The sequence below is a fragment of the Lygodium microphyllum genome, chromosome 12 (genome assembly GCF_053477565.2).
Source record: "Lygodium microphyllum isolate KBCC chromosome 12, Lygodium_microphyllum_v1.1.10, whole genome shotgun sequence".
In the NCBI taxonomy this organism is placed as follows: domain Eukaryota; kingdom Viridiplantae; phylum Streptophyta; class Polypodiopsida; order Schizaeales; family Lygodiaceae; genus Lygodium; species Lygodium microphyllum.
This window is the reverse complement of record NC_141146.1, coordinates 11,903,370-11,930,006: the sequence shown is the minus strand read 5'-3', so window position 1 is coordinate 11,930,006 and position 26,637 is coordinate 11,903,370. Positions and strand designations below refer to the sequence as shown.

The following is a 26,637-nucleotide window of genomic DNA, read 5'->3' as shown; positions in this document are numbered from 1 at the left end:
TGGAAGGCGGCCATCATGACTCGTTGGAAAGTAGCAGGGGCATTGCAGAGCCCAAATGGCATCACTCGGTAAGCATAGGTTCCCCATTCTGTGGTGAAGGTTGTCTTGGATTGGTCTTCTTCCGCGATTTGGACTTGGTTATATCCACTGAATCCATCCAAAAGAGAATAAAGCTCATGTCCTGCCACTGTGTCCAACAGTTGGTCTGTGAAAGGGATAGGAAAGTGATCCTTCTTTGTTTTAGAATTGAGCTTTCGGAAATCCACACATATACGAAGCTTGCCATTCTTCTTGGGTACAACCACGATGGGTGAAACCCATTCACTATTTGCCACTGGATAAATGAACTCGGCTTCTAGAAGCTTCAGCAGCTCCGCTTTCACCAATGTAGAATAATTCGGGTTCATTCGCCTCTGTCGTTGCCGTACTGGCTTGGCATCAGGCTCCAAGTCAATATGATGTTGACATATTGTGGGATCAATCCCCTTTAGGTCTTTGTAGGACCACGCAAACACGTCCAAATTTTCTTTCAACAAGTTGTACAAGGTTGACAACTCCTCTTCTGGAAGGCTGCTACCCACCTTCAAGTGGCGTTCAGTGCCTTCTGCATCCACAAAGGTTAACTGCCTTTCACCTTCTACTTCATGGATGAAGGTCCCGCGGACCGCTTCTGGATACAGATCCGACTCCTTCAAGGGAGTGATGTCCTCTTCTGATGTCCCACTAGAACCAACTTCTTCTTTTGGTGGAGACTTAGGTTGCTTCTTAAGACGTTGGAATGGGATTAGAGCTGTTTCGGGTTTGGTTTCAAGATTAATTACGTCTTGGCTTGAAGACTCCTCTTCCGAAGATGACACATCCAAGAACGTCACATAACAGGGACCCTCTGATGCCTGTTGGGGTTGTGGGACTGGTGCTTGTTGGCACGGTGCATCATCATCATCTTTCTTTGGCAAGGATGGGTTAGGACGGCAGGAGACACTCTTGAAAGATGGCTTATTCTTCTTAATCCATTTCTTATAAAGGTTTTGCATATGAGAAGATCCATTTACCAGACCAAATGGTACCATCACCATTCTGTCCCATAGCATGAGCTCATCGGCTTCTGATGCTTCTGGAACTTCTTCTTTAATTGTTTCCTCTTCAGGTGGGATAGATTCTTCTGGCTCACTTTCATCACCTTCTTCGTCCATATCATATTCATCCTCTTCTGTTTCTGTCTCTGTCTCTGCTTCTGCTTCTGCTTCTGCTTCTGTAGGAGCTCTGTAACAGAAGAATAGATTCTCTGTTTCCTCTCCTGTCTCTGTCTCTGTTTCTGCTATGGCCATGTAACAGGGAGAGCAGTACATCCATGCTTCTATCTCACTGTCAGAAGTGATTTCAGAAGTCATGCCCGGTTCAGGCAGGAAGTATTCACCCATTGATAATGGCTTTGCATCTTTTGGAAGTCGGCTTACAGTATCCACTGTTAAGGAATGTGCCACTGTTTTCTTGGGAAGGATCTGTTTGACAGCATCTTCGTCTGCTGATGTTCCATTTGTAGCCTCATTAGGGGAGTCAGAAGATAATTCCAAGGAGGTGGATCCATGTCCTTTTTGAGAACCATACAGTTTCAACACCACTTTGTTGGGTCCTCTACCCAAGGTCAAGGTTCCTTTGAACCAATCCGTCCTTGCTCGGGCTTCAAAAAGCCATGGTCTGCCCAGTAACAGAGGATAGGATGTACCATAAGAGTTTGGCTTCACCACCAGATAGGTTAGCTAATAATCTTTTCCAGCCACTGTAGTCTTCACATATGGGAGAATGCCCAAAGGCTTGATTCTACTCTGATCCGCCAGTCTGATGAGCCATTGGGTGGGTTGCACACCTTGTAGGCCTAGATCCTTCATTGTCACATCCGTCATAATGTTCACTGATGAACCACCATCAATCAGTGCATTTGCGATGAAGCAGCCTTCTATCCACACACCAGTCTCTGGAGTACCCGGATCTAGAAAGGCATTAGCCACATCCACTTCTTTTACAGGCTCTGGAGCCTTGTTGGACTTTGTCACTGTTGAGGGAGCAATCCTTAAACCACGTCTTTTTGTCAGTATACTTTTGAATCTTTTCCGGCAACTGGGAGACAACAACAATAATTGTCGGAATGTGAGGTTTGGTCTAAAGGTATCTAGATCTCTAACCAGATCGTATTCCTTAATAGGATCCACTGGCTTCTCTAACCGGTTAGGGAATGGGGCAATACCCATTTTCATTTTCCCTCTTTCTTCCAACAGAGGCATTACAGGAACTTCTTCTGCCAATTGTGGCACTTCCCCCTCTTCTGTCTCCTGGACCTCTGGTCCTGTCTCTGTAACTCTCTGTGGCACTGTAGGGCTCTGTACGGCACTGTTAGGCTCTGTTCTGTTCTGTTCTTCTGGTGGAAGATTGAACCTCACTGTTCTTGCAGGAGGGTTATTTTCGTTCTGGACAGGTGGTTCCTTCTGCTTTGCACGCGTGATGGCAGCTACTTCCAATTCCACCAAATTGGAGGTAGGCTCTTGGGCCTTGGCCGGACTATCAGTAGCACTGTTTTTCACTGGGGCTAGGCTTGGACAATCTTTTGCAGTGTGGCCTTCTCCTTTGAATCGACTGCATAAGGGCTTGTAATCCACTGACCTTCTGGGATTTGGACAATTTGGTGAGATGTGTCCCTTTTCTCCGCATCTGTAACACTCCACTTCTGATCTCTGACCACCGCCAGACTGTCTTCCTCTGTAACTTTGGGAGGGAAATCTTCTGGGTCCGAAATTAGGACCAAACTCTCTAGGCTTGGGTCCAATATCCTGTGTTGTCATTTTGGATTCCAGCAAGTTAAATCTTGCATCTTCTTCCTTTCTTCTCCTATCATGCATCTCCTTCAGAGAGCAAATGTCCTCTGTATGGTTCTTCCGCAAACAGTAGGAACAGAAGGCTCCAGGGATGGTTGGTTTTCGTGTACATTCAGTGGCTAAATGGCCTGCTTGATGACACTTACCACACCAAGTATTTGACCGCATCACATCTCTTCCTGCTCCTACAACATTGGATATGCTAGCGGTATTCACTTTCAACGTCTGTAGTTGCTCTGTGATCACATCCATCAACTCCTTTTTGATGTTTGCAACTGAGTTGGATAAATAATCCTTCAAGGTTTCTCCTCCGGACGTACTGGCAGGAGGGTTTTGAGGAGTCTCGATAATCACTGCATAAACGGGCTGGGCTGGTACAGAGGGGTCTCTGTTCTGGTTCTGATTCAGAGCTCCTGTTTGAAAATATTGGCTGTTGACTCCAGTTGGTAGGGTTCCACTGTTGCTGCTGATTTGGCATGGAGGAAATTGGTTGGGACCATTGTTGTTGTGGTTGAACCACCATTTGAGGCATGGATTGTGGCCACTGTGGATTTGGTGCACTGTACTGTGATAACGGGGGCATCTGTTGGTAGGGGTAGGGAACAGTCCCTGGGACTGCATTTGGTGGATACATCATTCCTGGCATCAGAGGAGGTAGGACTCCTCTTCCTGTATTCATCGCTAATCGAGCTTCCACTTCATCGTACAGTCTTGCTCCTTCTGTTGCAGCTTGCAGGGTGGCTGGTCTTTGTAGCTCCACAAACTTACGGACTTCTGGTTGTAATCCTCTGAGAAACACCCCCTTCTGAATGCCATCATCTAGATTATGATTAGTCCATCTCTTCAGGATGGATTCCATTCGTGAGACATAAGCTTCTACTCTTTCTCCAGAGGATTGACTTAGGTTCATAAATTCCTCTCGCATCCGCTCTTCAAAACCTTCACGCCTAAATTTAGTGAGGAAGGCCAACTTCAGGTCGTCCCATGTGCCAAAAGTTCCTGCTGCTTGTCTCTCATACCACTGAAACGCCGCGCCCTTGAAAGTGGCGGGGAATATTGCTAACCAATGCTCAGGGGTTCTGGCATTGTTAGCCACACACGCTACCATAAACTCTGCTACATGAAGATCGGGGTCTTCATTGTACTCTCCCTTAAAAACTGGCAATGGGACTACATTCGCTGGCCTGTCATCAATATTTCCAGGATGGATCTGGCTTGGAAGTGGACCTCCAGCAGGAGGAAGGGCTTGATGTGCCATTGGGACTTCTGTAAAGAGTTCCGCAAGGGCGTCAAAGGCGGCTTCTGCTGCTAGCTCGTTCTCAGCCTTGATTTTTGCTTTCTCTCTTCTCATGTACCTCTGGACTCGTTCTAACGCTTGCCTTTTTATTGCGTCATTCATCAGGGGTGTAGCTCCACTAGGTTATTAGTGCTTCACAGAGGGTTAACAGAAGGCTTCAGTCTCTGGAGGACTCTCTTGCCAACATTTCTTCTACTTCTTTCTTTTCAACGTCCCTGAATTCTGCTTTCATGCCACTGCACAGAGGAAGGTATTCGGTTCGGAAGGTGTCAAAATGCATACATCTGAGCATTGTGGTGGTGCCATCATCATAGTAATGCCAGCTTCTGATGGTTTCAACAGTGTATGTTGTGAAAAACACTCTGTCTACCAGCTTCCAGTGGGTTGCTAATTGAACAAACAGAAGATTATCAGTACACCAAGCATCCCATGTATCTTGCTGTTGAGCGTCCACGAACAAATTCCAACTTTTTTCCTTCTTGTCTTTGTGAACCTCTACAGACCAAGACTCCTGAAGCTTCTTCACAATCTCCCACTTGATGTTGTCTGGAAACTTTTCAATGAATGCCAAATCTTCCATGGATGGTCATTCTCTCTGTTTCTGCTCTTCAGTTTGTTCCCAAACAGTTTGCCACCAAGATGCAAGTTTCTGTTACTTCAATAGGAAGAGGAAACTGTCCACCACATAGAGCATGCATCATGATGGTGATGTGTTTCCGCCATTGTGGGATGAACTTCTTGTGGAAAGTGGCTTTGATTATGAGAAATTCCAACTCTTCAGTGGAAGAAGGAACTTTACAAACATCCATTGAATTCTTCTCTGCTTGGCAATGCCATTTCCTTCATTTTCAGCCTCTTCTGGTGCTTGTTGATGGCAAGATTCCCCGGCTGCACACCAAAAACATGGAGCCCCGAGAGGAACACCAAGGAAAAGGGAATTCTCTTGCAAGAAAATCTATCTTGTAACATCAACAAGCTTGTTTATCATGTTTCATATGATCACAATGAAGAAAAGAACACCAGGCACAACAAATCTTCATGCAGCATCATGTAGATCTCCCACGGTTTTAATAGAATCAACCATATTCTTCAATATCTTCACAAAATCCATCAATAGAACAAAGAAAGCAAAGGAATACACCATCTTTGAATGGAAATACATCACATAGTATTCATCTTCAATATCTTCATAGTCTTCTCTCTCAATCTCTCATATACAATCACTCTGTTTGAGTAGAATTGGCTATCTCTGACTCTCTCTCTCTCTCTCTCCATCAATAATACATCATATCCTCACTACAATCTCTCAAAATCACTCTCAATAATCCTTCTTAGGTCGTGGATACCCCTCCCAAGAGGTATGTCTGATATGAAGAGTCACCAGAGCCACTACAGTGTCTTTTCATAGCTCACTACTGTCACTTCACTCTAGTCTTCTCTTGAGTCTTCAACAGCTACTTCTTCCACTTCTTTCAGCTCTTTTGCACTTGTATTCACCTCTTTCCAAGGCTAGAAAACTTCCCCAAAGTCACACATACATTCCACAGAACACATACAGAAGCATACAGAACAGTCTACAGAACAGTACCAGAACAGCTACAGTACAGAATAGAACATAACAGAAACAGAACAGAGACAGAACAGAAACAGAAGCTCTACAGAAGACCTACAGAAGGTTACAGAAGGTCATCAAAACCACATAACTCATTCTCAAATCATTCCAAACTCTCACAAACCATTCAATAAACTTTCACAAGATCTCAATCTTCATCAATCAATACTCCATCCCTTCCTTCAGAAGACAATCAGAAAAAAACAGACCAAAACAGAGCAAAACAGAAGGTATACAGAACCTATCAGAACCTATCAGAACATCACAGAACCACCAACAAATATCATGATCTTCCAAAACACAATCATTATCATCCAAAACACTCTCAAAACACTTCCAAATCAATCAATCATCTCATAAAATCAACCATTCAGCTCTCAAAAACAACAAAAATCAGCCAAAAAACAAGTCATTTCAACACTCAACAAGGAGAAGTCCTCTGATCGCAGCATAGTACTTGCGAAGTCCAGCGTCAAGATTGAAGAAATTAATATCATGCAGACCAAGGATTCCGATGGTAGTGATGAGTTCATACTTGCAGCTAGTTCTTCTGATGCTTCACACTTGACTGAGACACCTAGTATGTATGCACAGTGCTGGTTATTGGATTCAGGTGCGTCCTTCCATGTGACGCCTTACCGTGAGTGGTTTCACTCTTACCGTACTGTATCTGGATCAGTCAGACTTGGAGATGACAGGTCTCTTGATATTGTGGGCATGGGTGATATTCAGTTGCAGTTTTCCACTGGCAGTTCATTTTTGCTTAGGGATGTACGTCATGTACCTGCGCTTACGCGCAGTCTTATGTCTGCAGGACAGTTGGATGATGCAGGATTTCATGTATGTTTTGGAGATTCTGCCTGGAAGATTACTCGTGGCAGACTTGTGCTTGCTAGAGGCGCCAAGGCTGGCAGCCTCTATCCTCTTGTTGTATCTGGGTCCTCAGTTGACCATGTTTTGGCAGTGGGTTCTATCCCACATGTATCACTTTGGCATGCTCGTTTAGGGCACATGTCTTTGAAGGGAATGAAAATGTTATCTGGTTTGCAGTATCTTCCGCCTTTGGATTATGCATGTTTTGACTCGTGTGATCATTGTCTTTATGGTAAGCAGAATAGGTCTACGCATAAGAAATCGGGTAGGCCACGCATGAGTGAGCCCTTGGCATTGGTGCATTCCGATGTTTGTGGGCCTATGCCTTGCATGTCTATGGGTGGCGCGAAGTACTTTGTTACCTTCATTGATGATTTTTCTAGGAAAGTGTGGGCTTATCCCATAAAGCAAAAGTCCGATGTCTTGGCAGTCTTTCAGCGATGGCTTGCTCTTGTTGAGAACCAGATTGGGTATAGGCTGAAATACCTTAGGACTGACAATGGGGGAGAATATGTCTCGCATGCTTTTGAGCAGTTTTGTGATGACAGGGGTATTAAGCGTCAGTTGACCGCCCCTTACACCCCACCCCAGAATGGTTTGGCTGAGTGCATGAACATGACTATTCAGGAGCGTGTGCGCTCTATGCTTAGCCATGCAGGCCTACCCCAGAGTTTTTGGGCTGAGGCAGTTAGTACGGCAGTGCATGTCATAAACCGATCGCCTTCCAGTGGATTGGATTTCCAGGTTGCAGAGGAAGTTTGGGCTGGTAAGCCACCCTCTTATGTGCATCTCTGTGTCTTTGGATGTGAGGCATTCTGCCATGTGCCCAAGGACAAGAGGAGCAAATTGGATCCAAAGAGCATTAAATGCATATTCCTTGGCTATGGTGAGTCAGGAGAGATGGGCTATCGCCTATGGGATCCACAGGCACGGAAAATAGTACGCAGCCATGATGTCGTCTTCCATGAAGACAAGATGCACAGGCAGCCTGAGAAGGTGGTTGAGATCCGCAGAGTGATCTTTCAGGAGGAGCCTAGAGCTCCAGCACAGCCAGTAGTACAGCCTGCAGCAGTTCCTCCACAGGGCCAGGGTGTTGGACAGGCAGTTAGACAGGCAGCAGAGCCTGCGGTGAGACGGTCTGCTAGAGACAGACGTCCACCTGACAGATTTCAGCCCTCTATGCATTATGTTTTGGTTACAGATGCAGGAGAGCCTTTCACTTATGATGAGGCTATGCGCAGGGGTGACAGTCACTCCTGGGAGAGGGCTATGCAGTCTGAGATAGACTCCCTGCATAAGAATGAGACTTGGGATTTGGTTGCCTTGCCTAAGGGCAAGAAGGCTTTGCCATGCAAGTGGGTGTACAAGCTGAAAAGTACCCCTAGACACCCCAAGCCGGCATACAAGGCTAGATTGGTAGCAAAGGGTTTTAAGCAGGAACATGGTGTGGACTTTGATGAGGTCTTCTCTCCTGTGGTTAAGATGACCACCCTGCGCTTAGTCTTGGCTTTGGTTGCACATCTTGACTTAGATCTATATCAGATGGATGTTAAGACGGCTTTTCTACATGGGGACTTGCATGATGAGATCTATATGGATCAGCCTAAGGGCTTTGTAGAACCTGGCAGGGAGCACCTAGTGTGCAAGTTGAAGAAGAGCTTGTATGGCTTGAAGCAGGCACCTAGGGAATGGTATCATAAGTTTGATGCCTTTATGCAGTCACAGGGCTACAGTAGGAGTGCTATGGATCCGTGTCTTTACAGAAGAAAGCCCATGATGGCAGTTTGCTTATCTTGGTACTCTATGTTGATGATATGCTGATAGCAGGGAAAGCTCATGATGAGCTAGATGCTCTTAAATCTCAGCTGAAGAAGAGCTTTGAGATGAAGGATTTGGGACAGGCCTCACATATACTTGGGATGCGCATTAAGCGCGATAGGCATCAGGGGCTTTTGTATCTCTCACAGCGGGAGTACATTCATAAAGTCCTTGAGCGCTTCCGCATGCAGGACGTAAAGCCTATTGGCTGTCCATTACCTTCTTATGTGAAGGTATCACAGGCCGATTGTCCGCAGACAGATGAGCAGAGGGCCGAGATGGCCAAGATCCCTTATGCTTCAGCCGTGGGCAGTTTGATGTATGCCATGATAGCCACTCGTCCAGATATTGCGCATGCAGTTGATGTTGTGGCACGCTATATGGCTACACCTGGCAGCAGACATTGGGATGCCGTGAAGGGTATCATGAGGTACCTGAAGGGCACAGCAGATATGTGTATTTGCTATGGCAGCCAGGATACAGGGGTCGTGGGGTACACTGACTCCGATTATATAGGACATGCAGATAGTAGGAAGTCCACTTCTGGCTATGTATTCACCTATGCTGGAGGGGCTGTCTCTTGGATGTCCAGGGTTCAGAAGTGTACGGCTTTGTCTACCACTGAGGCCGAGTATGTTGCAGCCACTGAGGCTTGCAAGGAGGCCATATGGTTAGGCCGTCTAGTTGCTGACCTTGGGATTGATGCTACACCTACACTGCATTCGGATTCTATGAGTGCCATTCAGTTGGCTAAGAATCCGGTCTTCCATGCGAAGACGAAACACATTGAGGTGAGGTATCACTTCATACGTGGTGTCGTGGAGGACAAGTCTGTTGACCTTGTCAAGATCTCCACTGACGAGAATCCTGCAGATCTGCTCACGAAGAGCCTCACTACTGAGCGCTTTGCCTTCCTCAAGAGGTTGATGGGCGTTGGATGAGATGTCGCCTTTCCTCATCCCTTGTACCTATGTACATTTGTACTGTCTTTTCTTTTTTTCTTTTCTCTCTCACTAGGGTAGATTCGCCTTTAAGTGGGAGGTTGTTGGGGGTAAAGGCGCCTCCGCCGTGCCACCCCGTGTATTACTACACTGACAGTACCCGCCACTGCACACTGCAGGTGGTGGGCGCCCATCACGTCACTTTATTCTTTATTCTTTTAGTGACAGTTTGAATAAAGGAAGGCCCGGTCACACATTGTGACTGTTGGAGTTCCCATTTCTTGTCTCTCTCTTTCTTGCTCTTGCTCTCCCGCCATAGCTCGTGTGCAAGCTTCGATCCTTCTCACCTTTCACTCTAGATGCTGAAATTCCTACTATGAATGTTGCTATGTATGCTAAAGGAAAAGGTGTTGTTGCAGACATTGAAATTTGGCACAAACGCATTGGACATGCAAATGTACAAAGGCTGAAATTAATGCAGTCCAAAGGGTTGGTTACAGGTTTGCCTACATTTAGAGTTGCAGAATTTCATAAGGTATGTGAAGCATGTCAGTTTGGTAAGCAGGCAAGACAACCCTTTTCACATGACAGAGATGTAAGCAGAAATATCCTTGATGTTGTGCATACAGACATTTGGGGGCCTGCACAAAATGTATCTCTTGGAGGCAGTTCATACTTTGTCACATTCATTGATGATTGTTCTAGAAAGCTGTGGGTATATTTTATGAAGGAAAAGAGTGAAGCGTTTGAGCACTTTAGAACTTTCAAGGCTGCAGTTGAAAGAGAAACAGGCTTGAAAGTAAAGTGCTTGAGGTCAGATGGAGGGGGAGAGTACCTCTCAAATGAGTTCAGTGATTTTCTGAGGTCTCATGGGATAAAGAGACAGTTCACATGCAGGTATACCCCACAGGAAAATGGGGTTGCAGAAAGGAAAAACAGGCATATTGCAGAAGTTGCACGCGCCTTGATGGCTGAAAAGAATATGCCTAAGCATTTTTGGTCTGAGGCTGTTCATACTACTGTTTATATTATGAACAGAACTCCCACAGCTGTAGTTCATGGTATGACCCCCGAAGAATGTTTTATAGGTAAGAAGCCTGATGTTTCACACTTGAAAGTGTTTGGCTGCATTGCGTATGTTCATGTGCCAGATGAGTTGCGAAAGAAACTAGATCCAAAGGCTGAAAAGTGTGTCTTTATTGGATACTCTTTAGAGCAGAAAGGGTATCACTGTTATAACCCTGTCACATGTAAGTTCAGAGTGAGCAGGGATGTCATCTTTGATGAAATGAGCAGTTGGTATGCATCTAGTGGTGATGCATTGGATGATGATGATGATAATGACACTCATGTGCAGGCTGAAAAGCAAGAATCACAGACTCTTAGTGGACCAGAGACATCATCTTGTAGTCCTTGGTCTGGGAGACTAAGGAGTAGCCCTACATCTTCAGGTGCATCTAGTAGCACTACAGGTAAAGACAAAGGAAAAAGTAAAGTGTCAGAAGACATTGATGCAGTTCTTGATGGAGACTCCAGTGGCTCAGAGAGCTTGGATGATGAGCTTGGCATTCCTTCAGTGAGGAATCCAGGTGTGTAGAGAGCACGCGTTAATGCAAAGACTCCATTGAGTGATCCAGTGGTACGCAGGTCTAGCAGGGTGAGATACCCTATTAAAAGATTTGGTTTTGAAGGTTATGCAGCTCACCATTATGCTTATATGGTGAAACTAGTTGAGGATGTTGAGCCCACATGTTTTGAAGAGGCTGCTGGTCATGCTCATTGGGATGCAGCAATGGATGAGGAGATGGCTGCATTAGAGGCCAATAAGACTTGGGATCTAGTATCATTGCCCAAGGGCAAGAAAGCCATTGGATGTAAGTGGGTTTACAAGATTAAGCACAATGCAGATGGTTCTATTAGTAGGTACAAAGCTAGGCTGGTTGCAAAAGGCTATGCCCAGACATATGGCATAGATTATGATGAAACCTTCAGTCCAGTTGCTAGGATGGCAACTGTCAGATGTGTGATTGCTTTGGCAGTAGCTAAAGGTTGGAGGTTGCAGCAAATGGATGTGAAGAATGCCTTCTTGCATGGTGATTTGCAGGAAGAAGTGTATATGGATCAGCCAGCAGGTTATGAAGATTTAGAGCATCCCGCGTATGTGTGCAGGTTGAAGAAGGCGCTCTATGGGCTCAAGCAAGCACCTAGAGCATGGTCTAACAAGATCAGAGAGTATCTTGTCAATATTGGCTTTTATGTTTTTGATGCTGATCACTCACTTTATGTGAGAAAGGGAGATGCAGGTTTGGTCATCATAGTCATCTATGTGGATGACTTGATTATTACAGGTGATAGTGATAGTGGGATTGCTGAAGTCAAGGGCAATTTGAAGAAGAAGTTTGAGATGAAGGATTTAGGTGAGCTAAGGTACTTCCTTGGCATTGAGGTGATTAGATGTGATGTTGGTATATGGCTGTCCCAAAGACAGCATGGCTTGGATATGTTGTCCAAGTATGGTATGACAGCATGCAAACCACTTTCAGTCCCCTTGGAGCAGAATGTAAAGTTGAGTGCTGATATTGGGGATGAGATAGAAGATCCTACTATGTTCAGGAGGATAGTGGGGAGTTTGATCTACATGACCATTACAAGGCCAGACTTGAGCTACGCTGTTGGTCTTGTGAGTCAGTTTATGCAAGTACCTAGAAAGCCACATTTGGATGCAGTCAGACGCATATTGAGATATGTGAAGTCTACATTACATTATGGACTTTTCTATAAGGCAGGTACATATGTATAGGTGTTTGGATACACAGATGCAGATTGGGCTGGTAGTATGTCTGATAGAAGATCTACCAGCGGATACATGTTCTCTCTTGGTAGTGCAGCAGTTGCATGGAGCAGCAAAAAGCAATCTACAGCTGCTTTGTCGAGTACAGAGGCTGAGTATAGAGGTGCTGCTGTTGCAGCATGTGAGGTAGTATGGCTACAAAAGTTATTGGCTGATTTGGATGTGTAGGTGGAAGGTCCAGTTGTCATTTATTGTGACAACATGAGCAGTATACAGTTGGCTAGGAACCCTGTGTTCCATGCCAGGACAAAACATATTGAGGTACACTACCACTTTGTGAGAGAGAAGGTACTAGCAGGTGAGATTGACTTGGTGTATGTCAGCACATAGGATCAGATAGTTGACATCTTCACGAAGGCATTGGGTACAGAGAAGCTTCAAAAGTTTCGAAGCTTACTTGGAGTTGCAGAGATGCAGTTGAGCTTGAGGGGGAGTGTTGAGATGACAAGCTCAACACATGCGGACATTGATGATGGACCGCCTGGTTAGATGGGTCCACACATCTACACTTAGCACGTCAGTGGTCATTATGACTCTCACATGGCCACTGACTCATTACTTATTATATTCAGGTTGTTACACCTATTTACAACTGGCATAGTTATAGCGCCAGTCGACTAGTGTAGTCGGTTATACATTGTTTGACTTAGTAGGCCACTTTCCTTTATGTTGTATCTTATCTATACTTTGTGTACATTGTAAAGTGTGTGGAAGAAGAAGAAGAAATCAGCAAGAAAACGTTTTGGCCTCCATCTCTCTTCTTGTCTCTTGAGTGAGCTTCTCCTTGTGCATTCTGTGTGTGTTCAGCGCATCATCTCGAGCAAATCCCCCCACCACGCCATTCTTGACAAGGTATGGACATTTGAATTTAAAAAGCATGTGTACGTTGAGGGCTCAAGGCATGGTTTTGGGCATACCATCAATACAAAGGATTGGCAAAGTTTGTGAATTATATGTTAGTTTGAGTGATGAATTTTCAACGTATACTTTGGTATTCTTCACAAAATCCAAGGTTGAAGTATTTGATATTTTCAAGCACTTCCATAATATGGTTGAGATTATGAGAGCTAGTAGTGTGAGTAATGCTTACAATCTTTATGATATAATAATTTTTTTTTCTATTAAAGCATATCATATTTTGATGAGTGAAAATGCAAGCTAGAAATAACCTTAATCCTTAGATTTAGAGACATGCTCTTCCATATCTCTCAAAGTACAAGTATTAACAACTAGGGAAGAAGATACTATTGTGAAGAGTTGAAGAGTGAAGAAGATGAACATTGAGCACCATTAATGATGCCTACAAGGAATATCAGGATATCCCAAAGACTAATATATCAAAGAGGTAATAATTCAAAATTTGAGCAAGGCAATCTTTCCCTTTTCACCCTAGCCTTATAGCATGATGAACCAACAACATACAAGGATGCATGTCGTGAAAAAGAATAGAAGGATGGTATGGATAAAGAAGTGTTTGCATTAAATAGAAACCTGGGATTTATGACAACTTCCACCCAGCAAGGAATCCATCTAGGAGGTAAATGGATCTACAAGCTAAAATTTAAAGAGAACAAATAGAGTGATATATATAAAGCTAGGTAGGTTGCCAAATGATTTTCTCAATAATATTATATTGATTATGAATACACTTATGATCTTGTATCCAAGATGATCTCCATCAAGTTTTCACTCTCTTTGGATTCTCTCCAAAAATGGAAGTTATGGAGCATGTGGATGTAAACAATGCATTAAGAAGAGCTTGGCATAGAAGAATAGTAACCATCTCAAATGTCAAGGATTTCAAAAGAGTAATGCTTCACTCTCTATTGTAAGATAAAAAGAAATGATATTGTAATTGTTTTGCTTAATCAGATTTTAATGGGAAGCAATGATGCTTTGGTGGAGGATGCAAAGTCCAAAACTCTCCCAGAAGTTTGAAATGACAAACATTGGATACTTGCATTATATCCTAGATATTGAAAATTTCAAGATAAAGTTAGGTGAAATTTTAAATTTTCAATAGAAGTATCTTCAGTTCATCCTTGAAAGATTTGGTATAGCTAGCTCTAAAGCTATTTCTACACACATGCAATCAACCCTTAAGCTCCAAAGCTATTTCTACACCCATGGAATCAACTATTGGGAACCATGAGCTTAATGTTGGGGATTTTGGACAACCTCTTATTGATTCAAGTGATTCAGGCCCCTCACCACACACTCTCACTCTTTTTCCCTCAATCTCAACATCTCTCTCTCTCTCTCTCTCTCTCTCTCTCTCTCTCTCTCTCTCTCCCCCCATAAGACAAAAGCAAGAAAGCAAGAGCCAAAAGTTAGCATACATAAGCATAGCTTGTTACATTCTTTCTTATACTTTTTCTACAACGGTTTCCCCATTCCCCTTGGGCATTCCAACCGTGTTTTTGGGCAAGTGACCAGTTACTCCTCCTTATATGCACCTTGAGCTATTGATTTACATGTCTTTAACTCAACTGCTACTCATTTGTCAATACACATTGCATGGTGACTCTCTTGATCTCTTTTGAAATAATAATAAAACTTAAAAAGTCAAAAAATTGTGGTATTTCCCTTCCTTTCTTCGTGTCTTCACATTGTTAACATTTTATAAAGGGAGTGATCCTAGCATGGAAGCACACGAACAGAAGCAAGAGCTATGGTGGAAGGAGCAAGAGTAAGAGAGGGAGACACACAAGATATAGGAACTCCAACAGTCATAAGGTTTGAATGGCCTTCTTTTTATTCAAATGTCATTGAAAGAATAAAGAATGAAGTGATAGGATGGGCACCTGCCACTTGCAGTGTACATACGTGTGGGTATTATTAGTGTAGCATTATAGGGGTGGCTACGCACAGATGACTTTATGCTCAACAACCTCCCACTTAAAGGTGAATGTGCCCCTAGTGAGGAGAGAATGAGAAAAAAGTGACAAAGTGCAAATGTACATAAGTACAACATGATGAGGAAAGACATCATCTCATCCAATGCCCATCAACTTCCTAAGGAAGGTAAAACACTTCGATGAGAAACTTTTCATGACCAGATTTGCAAGATTTTGGTCAATTGAGATGTTGATAAGGTCAACAGACCTATCCTCAAACGAGCTCTTTGATGAAGTGGTAATGCACCTCGATTTGTTTCATCTTCATATGGAATATTAGATTCTTGGCTAACTAGATAGCACTCATAGAATTCGAATGCAATGTAAGGATCCCATCAGCAATACTAAGGTTTGCCACTAGAGGGCCTAACCAGAGAGCATCCTTGCAAGCCTCAGTGGTTGCAACATATTTGGCCTCGGTAGTAGAAAGGGCCATGCAATTTTGCTCCCTGGAGTTCTAAAAACATCACCTCCAGCAAATATAACTTATTAGGACCAAAAAACGTTTCAAAACGACACTCGTATGAAAATGATTAAGTTGCTAATTAGAAGAGGCTTAGAAAAGAAAAACCCTCCAAATTTGGCTACCTGGACGTGATTAATGAGAGAATATATGATTCATTTAAGAGGTCGGGTATTAAATATCTTCAATCTTTAATGGTCGTTAAGTGTCACCTTTTCAATCGTCATTTTTTTGTGTTCCTAGACGTTCATTTTTTGCACCTCTCTTTCATGTGGTTTTTATTTCTTGTGATATTGTTGTACTGTTTAGGGCTCCCTTCCAAAATTTTTACCAATACCTCTTCTAGCAATACAAGCGCAGCCCCACTACGCAAGTATAAACTTACTATTCAGTTAGATCTTGTCTATTCATCTTGGAGGAGTATACACCATCGAGCATTGTTGGACAAGGATCAAGCTAACAGGTTGTGATTACAAGGAAAGAAGCATGTAGACTTATTGATGGATGGAAATATTTATCCTCCAAACCCTTCTACAAGTAAGCATCCTCCTTTTTATTGAGAAATCAAATGATGTATGCCTAGAAGAGGCTTTGTATAAGAGAGATGACAAAAGTTGTATGCTCCATAAGCTCAAGGAAGAGATGTCCAAAATCCCATAAGCACAAAGAAGAAAAGCTGTACTATCCATAAAGCTATAAAAGCATGTACTTGACACTCATTTTTATATATGGTACAATCAATTTGAGTCACTCAAGATTGTGTTTACGAGTCCAAGCTAATCTATCTTGGAACCTAATTCACTTGAGTTACAGTTCCTCATTTTGATAATGTATCATGTGTTTGACTTGCATCCACCATAGCTGATCTAGTTCTAGGTCCATGTTTTCCAACATGGTATCAGAGCCATGGCTGAGCTAGGTAGCTAGTGGGCCTAGTCTTTCACCATTTCATTCTCATTTTTTTCTCCATGTACAAGCCATTCAAGATTCATTACTGTATACGAGGTGCTGTGTAGGAGAGGTGAAGAAGCTTAAGGATGTGTTGCAGTGCTGTTGAAGAAGATCTGTTTGGAGTTCACATTGAAGGCTGGCTACTGTTCGAAAATAAGGAATAGCCACAAAGGAAGAGGTAACTAGATAGAGACAGAGAAAAGAAAGGTGTGTGATTGCAACATCATCCAAAAGGATGTCAAACTCCTTGGATCTTCGGAGAAGGACGTCTCTCACAAGTGCAGACACATATGGCCGTTCTGTAAGAAGTTGATCAGCATTGAACTGTTCAACAACAGATTTCAACACCTCATTTCCAATTGAAGGAAGCATCTTCTCATAGTACTCTACGCCAAGGCACTTAAATATATCCGGAAGTTTGTCAACATCAGGCCTGTAAAGAACACGGAGGGTAAGGTTCACCATTTGCAAGTCCTTGGTTCCAGTGACTAAGGAGACCGAGTGAGTATACTATAATGGCCGACACGGAAGTCCTTCTTGACGAGAGTGCCAAAAGACCCCAGGAAGTCAACGGAGATGAGTCAACAGCAGCGACGGTGGCCAAGCCGCAAAGAAACTGCGTCTGGACTGCGAGGATGATAATTTTGTGATCGCCACAGAGGGAGCAATTAAAAGCCATAAGCAGAAAGACCCCGTAGAACAGAATGGTCAAGCGGTGGAACTAGATGCACACAAAGATCAGGGCCCTGCTGAAAAAGAGAAGCACGAGAAAGGAGGTGATCACTCAGTTAATGCAGTAGAACAAGAAAACGCATCTACTTGCTCTAGCAAATCAAGAGAATGAGAAAGAAATTGATGTGGCAGACGAAGTCATGGCTCCTACGCAGGAAGGCGTGAAGAAATCGTCGACAGGAGTAATGTATTTCTTTTAACCTCTCTTATCCTTCTAAATACCTTAAGATTTTTTTTTAAAAATTAACAGTATGATTAAATCAAACCTATTCACACCCTCTCCAAACCTTATTGACATTAAGGTACCATCTCTTTTGCCATCAAGTGTCTTTTGACACTAGCATTGTGTGCTTCTCAATTTCTCTGAAGCATTTTTTGTAATCGACATTAGACACTGCTATTAGGTAAGACCTTCCTATATCTCAAAATCGAAATGATTTGCTTATACCATGCCATGTCAAGCCATGTACTCCAAATTCGAGAGAGATCCAAGGAGAAATATGTTCATCTTATATGCCAAAATCATTGCAACATCCATTCTAAGCCAAAGGCCAATCCTATGTATGGCAAAGAAAGCTTGTCAAGAGAAAGGCATGTACCTATAAAGCACAAAGATCATGTCAAGAAGACTAGAGAAAAAAGCATGTATCACGCATCAACAAAAGGGATAAAGAGCACCATGAAGACCAAAATGCTAGAAGCTCAAACATTGGAGCAAAAGACCAAGAAGAAGATCAAAGAATGCCAAAGAAGCATGAAGGAAATGAAGAATATAAAATACTCCGCTCCTACAAACTAACAAAATGTTTTGCAAATATTTCCCATAGTGGCTGTAAAATCCCTACCAAGATGTAAAGTTTCAAGCCTTAACTTGACTAGGCTGCCAAAGAGCTAGTCTCCTGGTCCATGTTTACATGCAAGGGGGGCAAAAGCCAGCAAGGGTAGAGACTCATCATTTGAGGGGGGGTATTGAGAAATCAAATGATGTATGCCTAGAAGAGGCTTTGTATAAGAGAGATGACAAAAGTTGTATGCTCCATAAGCTCAAGGAAGAGATGTCCAAAATCCCATAAGCACAAAGAAGAAAAGCTGTACTATCCATAAAGCTATAAAAGCATGTACTTGACACTCATTTTTATATATGGTACAATCAATTTGAGTCACTCAAGATTGTGTTTACGAGTCCAAGCTAATCTATCTTGGAACCTAATTCACTTGAGTTACAGTTCCTCATTTTGATAATGTATCATGTGTTTGACTTGCATCCACCATAGCTGATCTAGTTCTAGGTCCATGTTTTCCAACACTTTTTACAATATTCACAACTTCATAAGGTATGTTGGAGATGGTTGTGATGGGATGCTTGGCTATTGCATGAGATTATATTCTACATCTTTTACATTTACAGAACAAATGTACGAAATGAAGAAAGCATTAACATTGGCACAAAAAACTATTTTTGAGCTAACAGACAAGGTTGATAATATAGAAAACTCTAATCAGTCATTGCAAGAAAAATTACTGCGCTTAAAAGAAACTCCAATAGGGTTTAGACAGAGAAAAAGACCACTTAAAAATATAATAGACTTGTATATTCGGGTGAAGAAAAGGAGACTAAATCTTGCAAAGAGATGTGTCTCTAATATTTCAGGTATTAATATTCGAGAGAACGATGAGAGGATTAAGCTTATTAAAGAAACCATGACAAAGAAGGACATTATAAGGATTCTTAAATCACCTGAAAATGTAGACTTGAGAAGCCAAACTCTGAAGGAGTTAGTGAAATATTTAAAAGGAACAGTTAAACCAGATGAAATAGTGGAGACAGTATGGGTATCAGTTAAACCAGATGAAATAGTGGAGACCTGTGACAGTATGGGTATTAATCGTAGAGGTTATCATGCTCTCTCTAAATTGTGGTTTACAAATCTTAAATGTCATAGAATAAGTGCATTTGGTTTGCCTTGGCCTCTTGCAGTTTCAATTGCTAGGACAGCTATGAATCGTAGGATTCCAGATGTTTTTGGGGAGTATATACATATAGAAGGATCCATGCCCTATGAAAAACATAAAACAAAGGCCTTTTTTGAATACAACACATTTAATAATATTTGGATTGATCTTAAAAGGTCTAGATTACAATGGTCCATATGTATAAATTTACTGTCCAAGAATGTTGTGGTATTTTGAAGTTTGCACTAAAATTGGATGAAGCATAGATTCAAAAGGGACAAAATATGGAAAGAGTCAGCATCTGTATCATGAACAGGGCATTGGATTACAGTACCAGCAAGGAGCTAGAACAACAATTTAAGATACAATCCGAGATGGAGCTTTGGTGGATTCATGCGGCCCAAGTACTAACTGAAAGTCATGAAATCTTGAAATGGTTATTCTCTCATACAGGTATTCCTAATATTATAAAGTCTCAAAGTGAAGGTGAAATGTTGATACTCGATGGTGTTGGTAGTTTTAATGTGGAATGGAATATGAGTGCTGACTTAAAAACTATCAAATGTATGCTTGGAGTAAGTAATGGGGCCAATGCAAAATATCCTTGTGTTTATTGCATGGAGAGTTTGGGATCCAAAGAAAGGAGTACTTTGTGGCTAGCAAGAAGAGTCCCGACTCAAAACTCTATAGATTTGAGTAAGTTCAAAAATGTGGATGGCTTATGGGATCTTATTCTCTCAATCTCTCTAAGGAACATTCATATTTGTACATTACATGCAGAGATTAGAATAATTGATAAGTTGCTTAGATTGCATCTTGACTATGCATATTCAATAAAACCAGTATCTTTGTCAGATGACTGTATTGATAAATGTGAGCTTTACAGTCAAAAATGGGTTTTCATGGAGGTCAAGTTCACCTGAGAAAGGATCCAAAAGCCTCAGGGAAAACAAGAGAGGTATTAGCAGATGTCTCTATGGGGGGTGCAAAAGCTAGACGATTTCTAAGAAATGATACTGGTAAACAAATGAACACATTGTGCAAGTGTTGGAGAGAGTTGTGTGCAATCACAACAAATGTGGCTAGCACACCACGAATTGCATTCCTACGAATGGAGGTTTGGAGACACCTTGACAAATTTTTAAAAATGCTCAGGCAACAAAAGATAACATCTAACTATTCGGAAGAGTACAAACGTTCAATTGTGAATCTTGTTCAAGCAATTAAGGAAGCTTGGGGAGAAAATGATATTACTTTCTACTTGGTAAGATGGATATAAATTTGAACCTTTCTATTTTGAAAACGAGGTTTAATGATTTAAACTGATTATTGCTTTTTGGGTTGTCACAGCATGTTCTTCTTATTCATGGGCCTTTTTTTGTGGAAGAGCAAGGGCCCCTAGCAACTTACAGTAGCCAAGGTATGGAGAAATCTCACTACCTAGCATGGATGTGTTTCTTTTGGAGCACTAGATGTGGAGGAGGAGCAACAAAAACCAATGCCCTTCAGGAGTTATTCAATTGGTTTTCGAAGACAACTTCAAAGAACACAATAAATACAGTGGAATCTAAAATACTGATACTATTTTCAAAATGTTATATACATGGCTAGCTTTTAAGAGCCTTTACATCCTCTTCCTCCTCGAGCATTTGTCCTCTATAACGTAAAAACTTTCTTCTCTTGTATCCATCTATGGATTTGATATCTGTTTTTTGTTTGCTGCTAAAACATAAGATGAGTATGCAAGGAAGTATCCAGCCCTAGAGGCAGAGAAGTCGGGACCATAACCAGATATTCGGATGGTTGCTGTCTTTTCCAAAAACATAACTTTGTGCGCATTGTATTGCAAACCTGAGTATCCAAGAAGCCTTGTAAGTGCTTTAACACAGACAATTGGCCATGAGGCCTCCTTTGAGAAAGAGCTATGCAAAACCAACATAATATTGGGATCAATCCTCGATATGTAATGCCGAAGTGCAACATCCTTTAGGGAACTACCACCAACTCTTGGTCCTTTGGCTCTTCCCAAGAAACTATCCTCATATGCAATCTCCAACTATGAAAGCTACAGTCAGAATGAGAAAAACGAAAATATGTATGTGATTCCACAAAAACAAAAGAATGCATTACCATTTGATTTTCATCACTCTCAAGTTTGCTTGGATTCCATAAGCTAATTGATGTTTCCTTGATATCCTTGAGCTCCTTTACATATTCTGACTCCTCCCTTCCAAAATTGGAGATTCCAAGCTTCTCTTGAAATTGGTCAAACTCTTTTTTAGTAGCTAGTAACTCTCTCTCAGCATCTTTAACCTTGCTTAAACATAAGGATAAAGCATTTGATGCATCTATAAACATATCATCGGACATTTGAGTATCTAATTTAAGTAAGTCCTCCTTGGACTCATTTTCAACATCCACTATGCCTTTTGCATCTACAGATGCCTTTGCAATAACTGCCAAGCAATAATCTTCTCTCAAATTGAAAAGAGTTTGGAGATCAGACAATAATATGTATTCCTTGTCTTTAATTGGGAAAGTAGGCAAAGATGGAACAATAAGGCTTGAAGGATTGTCATATGGCTCATCAACCTCTATAGTGGTTTCTTCAATTACAGTCTCTGCTTTAAATTCAACAACATCCAAGTCCTTTGAAACTAGTGCTTCCATCTGGGTGTCTAGTTGCTCCTCAACATCTTCATCATATAATTTTGAGGTTTCATTATGCTTTTCATCAGATTTAAGAGGGTATTTCACAAGGGCAAATACAATGAATGCACTAGACTTAAGCATAAGCTTGCATTTTTTTGGGTGTAAAGAGCATAACTCAGCTACATAAAATCTATCAAGAGAATGATAACCACATTTCTTGGTAAACAAGGAATTCTCAGTGCTTGACCTTCCAACAGGGGTGTGAACATACTCATTGGAATCCAACTAAACAACATGATATGCCAACTCTTCAAACTCTGCAAAATCTTCATTGCAAAAGTCCTTTGAGAAATTAAGAACTTGATCAAGATCCCACTCTAGATTGAAAATCTCCCTAGCTGTTGGATAGACTGTAAGGTCAATATTATTTTCTATGAGAAATCCAAGAGCTTCTTAGAGACTGTAACATCTATAATTTGAGAAAGCCTTGGGACCCTCACAGGAGACTTTGAAGCCTTCCTTGAACCTTCACCTGTCATCACTGACATATGAGATGCAATTGAAACATCTGAAGCAACTGACTCCTTTTTCATTGTGGGCTCAAGATCTCTTTTCCCTTTTATAGATGTGGAGGCAGATATGTGTGACATTTCAGTTCCTGACATCTTGAATCAATAGATCTGAAAACAACTTGCCTATACAAAGCGAATATTAACGTATAGATCTCTTGAAGTGCAACCCTCGCTCCGTGTTGGAAGATGAATTTTTACGACACGAGTGGAAGCATTTACTAGCCTCAAAACTCCTCCATCGCACCATTCTAGTTCAGAAATTGGTTGGGATTCTACACACACAGTGCAAAACAAAGACACATATGTGAGGGAACATTGCGAGAAAAATAAGAACCTTAAGCAAAGTCTTTTCAATATGATGCAAGTGGAGAGAAATAAAAGCCGTCCTATTAGCTCTATCGTGTTTGTTTCGGTGGAGATCGACACGAGTGGTGGATGAAGCGAGTGATTACTTCGGTGGAGGTCAACGCGAGTGGAGGATGACGTGAGTGATTGTTTCGGTGGAGGTCGATGTGAATGGAGGTCTTTCCAATGCGACGTGAGTGGGTGGGAAATGAAAGCCTTGCTTTAATACCTATTGCACCGTTCTGGTTTGTGACGATGCGAGTGGAGAGAAAAAAACATAAGATCTATGTTATCAACCTCCAAGGGAATACTCCGCATTTGGTGTACCTACCCTTGGCTGAGTTTCGAGTGGTGCCTTTGGATTTGAGAAACTTGGCATCTAGACCAGTTGGTGTGGGACAAAACCTAACATGGGATAAACCTTTTGACGCAATACTTTCCTTCCAATACGATGCAAGTAAGTGAGAAATGAAAGCCTTTCTTCAATACCTATCGTGTCGTTCTGGTTCATGATGACGCGAGTGAAGAGAAAAAAACATAAGATCTATGTCATCAACCTCCAAGGGAATACTTCGCATCTAGTGTACCTACACTCGACTGAGTTTCGAGTGGCGCCTTTGGATTTGAGAAACTTGGCATCTAGACTAGTTGGTGTGGGAAAAACCCTAACATGGAATAAGAATCACATGGGATAAGACTCACATGTGGAGAGAAAAAAACCTGGCAAGTGGAGAAAAAAACCTTGCGAGTGGAGACATGAATATGTGTGGAGACATGAATATGAGAACAGAAAGATAAAAACTTGGGGATGGACTTTGGGAATCTGCTCAGGCGTGCATGGAAGGTTCTACGGCGGGTTGGGAATGATATTGGACGTAATGTTTGGACGAAGTACATAATGTGATGGCGACGTAGTTGTTGACATCGAGCAAATGGAATTATGGACGGATGGGCGTCTGTGGGCTTAAATAGGCGGGAGGGGGAGGAATGAACTTTCCAAAAAAACCCTAATATCGGGGCGAATGGAAACGTGACATGTGGACATAAGCAACACAAGTATATAAGCACTTCTCATTTGGTGAGAGCGCGAATTCAATGTTGGGGGTAAAGGCGCCTCCGCCTAGCCGCCCGTGTATTACTACACTGACAGTCACCGCCACTGCACACTGCAGGTGGCGGGCACCCGTCACCATTACTTTATTCTTTATTCTTTTAGTGACAGTTTGAATAAAGGAAGGCCCGGTCACACATTGTGACTGTTGGAGTTCCCATTTCTAGTCTCTCCCTTTCTTGCTCTTGCTCTCCCGCCATAGCTCTCGAGTCCAACCTTCGATCCGTCGCTCCCTTTCAACTGGTATCAGAGCTTTTCTTTCCGACTCTTGAGCTTGGTTCGTGGCATTCTCAGCATCCCATTGACTCCCTATTTGCATTGGGTCTCCTTTGTGGCAGCCATATCCGACTTCTTCGAGCTCCTGTCACTCCTCGGCTTCCTGAGCACCTTCCCGGCATTGTTGGGCACCTTCAGGGCATTAGATCAGAGGTATTTGATCATTTGCTTCAGGGTTTACTTCAGTTCTCTGGTCACATAGGCTGTGAGCAGTTTGGAGCAGCCACCATTGAAGCTCCGTTGCTTCACATCTTCATTGCCCCTACTCAAGAACCCTTGAGGCTTGGTGTGTGCCTCCTTGGGCATCTACTTGAGCCCCTACTCCACCCCAAGTATGCCACGTGGGCTGCAGGCCCCCCAGGACATCAACACACTATTTGCGCTTGTTTCAGGTTGATCCACATCTGCTCCACACCGGTCCTCCTCAAGCTCCAGGCCATTGGGCACCTCCACCAGCTTGATCTGAGGCATTTGCACATGCTTGATGTTCGATCTTAAAGGCTTGAGCATTGGACATTGATTTGGGGCTGATTCAAACACTGTTTGGGACTATTTACAATGGCTCACAGTCATGTTATGCTGATGCTACATTGATAGTAAATGCTATGCTTGTCTAGGCAAACATAGTCAACCGGTTTGATGCCTATTGGATGCCGATTGACTTGGGGATGGATTGCACATGTTATGCCATCATTTTGGCACTGAATTGGAACTATAATTTCTCAAATTTTTACAGTCATTTCATGCTGTAATAAAAGCGGACTGAAGCTATTTTGCATGCTTTGGGTTATGCCTATTGGTTCCGGCCTATGTCTTGGATATATGCCATGAAGTGTTGATCTTCGCGGTATGACTTCGAGCTTGGATTTCATTCTGGATGCTTTTGGAAGAGCTTTGACATTACGCACTCATTTACATGGTTTGTGCTTGATCGTGGTATATGCTTTGACAATGATGCTCCTTGGGTTTATGCATACCCATTGCCTACGGCTTGATGCTCATGTCACGGTTGATTACCCTATGCATACATTGAGCTTGAGTGCTCATTGAAGCTCCACCTTGGATGTATTTTGGATTATCTGGAGTAGTCTTGGATGTTACTTGGCTTGTTAGAGTTTGGATTGGGATGTATTTGATGTCTTACATGCTTACGGATGCTACATACGTATGCTCTACCGCCTACATGTTCGGAATGTACTATTGATGTATTGTCTTGGACTTATGTCATTGGCACTATGTCTTGCCTTGTCTTGAGATCTTGAGCTCGTACATACGACCTTTGTGCCAGTGGGAGCATTCTTGAATGCTTATCAAACATTGAGCAGGCGGTACTTTTATGCATTGAGCCGTTACATGCTATTGAGCAGTTACATACACTTGAGACTTTGGGACTTCTTACCCTTTTGGGATGATACATCATATGTCTTGGTTCACTGTATGTTTATGAGCTAAGTCTCAGTTTTGGATCCGTATCTTTGTGAACTGACACCTAATTGTGTCAAGTTTTGGTAGTGGCAGGACCACTTTGCCCCGTTGACTGGGGGGTGTGCCTACTCACACTGGCAGATGTTTGTATGACATACTTGGGTGTTGGATTCATGCTTATCGACCATCATATGCTTATGTTATGCCCTCATGATGTCGGCTTTGGTCTTGGCAGTATCTGATTGCCTTGGGATCTGATTTTGGCACTGTTAGCTCTCTTTTTACTGAAATTTGAAATTTATTACAGGAAGCATATATGTATGGATTGACATGGATTTTTCATGTTGAAACACTCTGAAATGATGTACTTTCACTAGTACTTGGTGGGCAGCAGCTTTGGTTCCACTTTCCTCGCCATTTTTCCTCGACCTGGTGATTTTTTGGTCATTTTCTACAATAAACAGCAAGCAGTTTTGAACTGTCTACAGTCTTTCAGCCTGCATTATGGCAAGTTCGTCCACTGATCATGCTATTTTCAACATCACTAAGCTTGATGGTACGAAATACTCTTATTGGAAGAGCCAGATTTGGCAGGTGTTGGTGCAGAAATCGCAGATCAAACCTTTGAGGTTGAGTGGGCATCCGCCTGCAACTATGCCAGATGAGGAATGGCTTGAGCTTGATGAGTTATGCAAGTCCACTATTGTATTGTCTCTCACAGAACAGGTTCATTATTATGTCTTTGAGGAAGAACAGAGTGCATGGCAGTTGTGGGATAAGATCAAGAATCTCTATGACAAGAAAAGTCCAATGAGTTAGATGTATTGGCTGAAGCAGCTTATGGATCTGCGCATGAAGGAGAAGATCTGCGCATGAAGGAGAATGTGACTATGTCTGCTTACTTGAGCTAGTTCCATGCTATACTCAAGAACTTGACTTCGCAGGACATCACTTTTGCAGAGGATGTCACTCCTCTTTTCTTTCTTAGTACTCTTAAT

The 26,637-nt window shown here is 42.3% G+C and overlaps 1 protein-coding gene across 1 annotated transcript; it reads left to right on the top strand.

Annotated features, from left to right (window-relative positions):
• Positions 1–17,488: 17,488 nt before the first annotated feature.
• Positions 17,489–21,275, top strand: LOC148027455 (uncharacterized). The gene is made up of 2 exons (XM_087689149.1): positions 17,489–20,522; positions 20,609–21,275. Exons 1-2 carry the CDS (start codon positions 20,151–20,153, stop codon positions 20,867–20,869), a joined length of 633 nt encoding a protein of 210 aa, XP_087545275.1. The 5' UTR covers positions 17,489–20,150; the 3' UTR covers positions 20,870–21,275.
• The last annotated feature ends 5,362 nt before the right edge of the window (positions 21,276–26,637 follow it).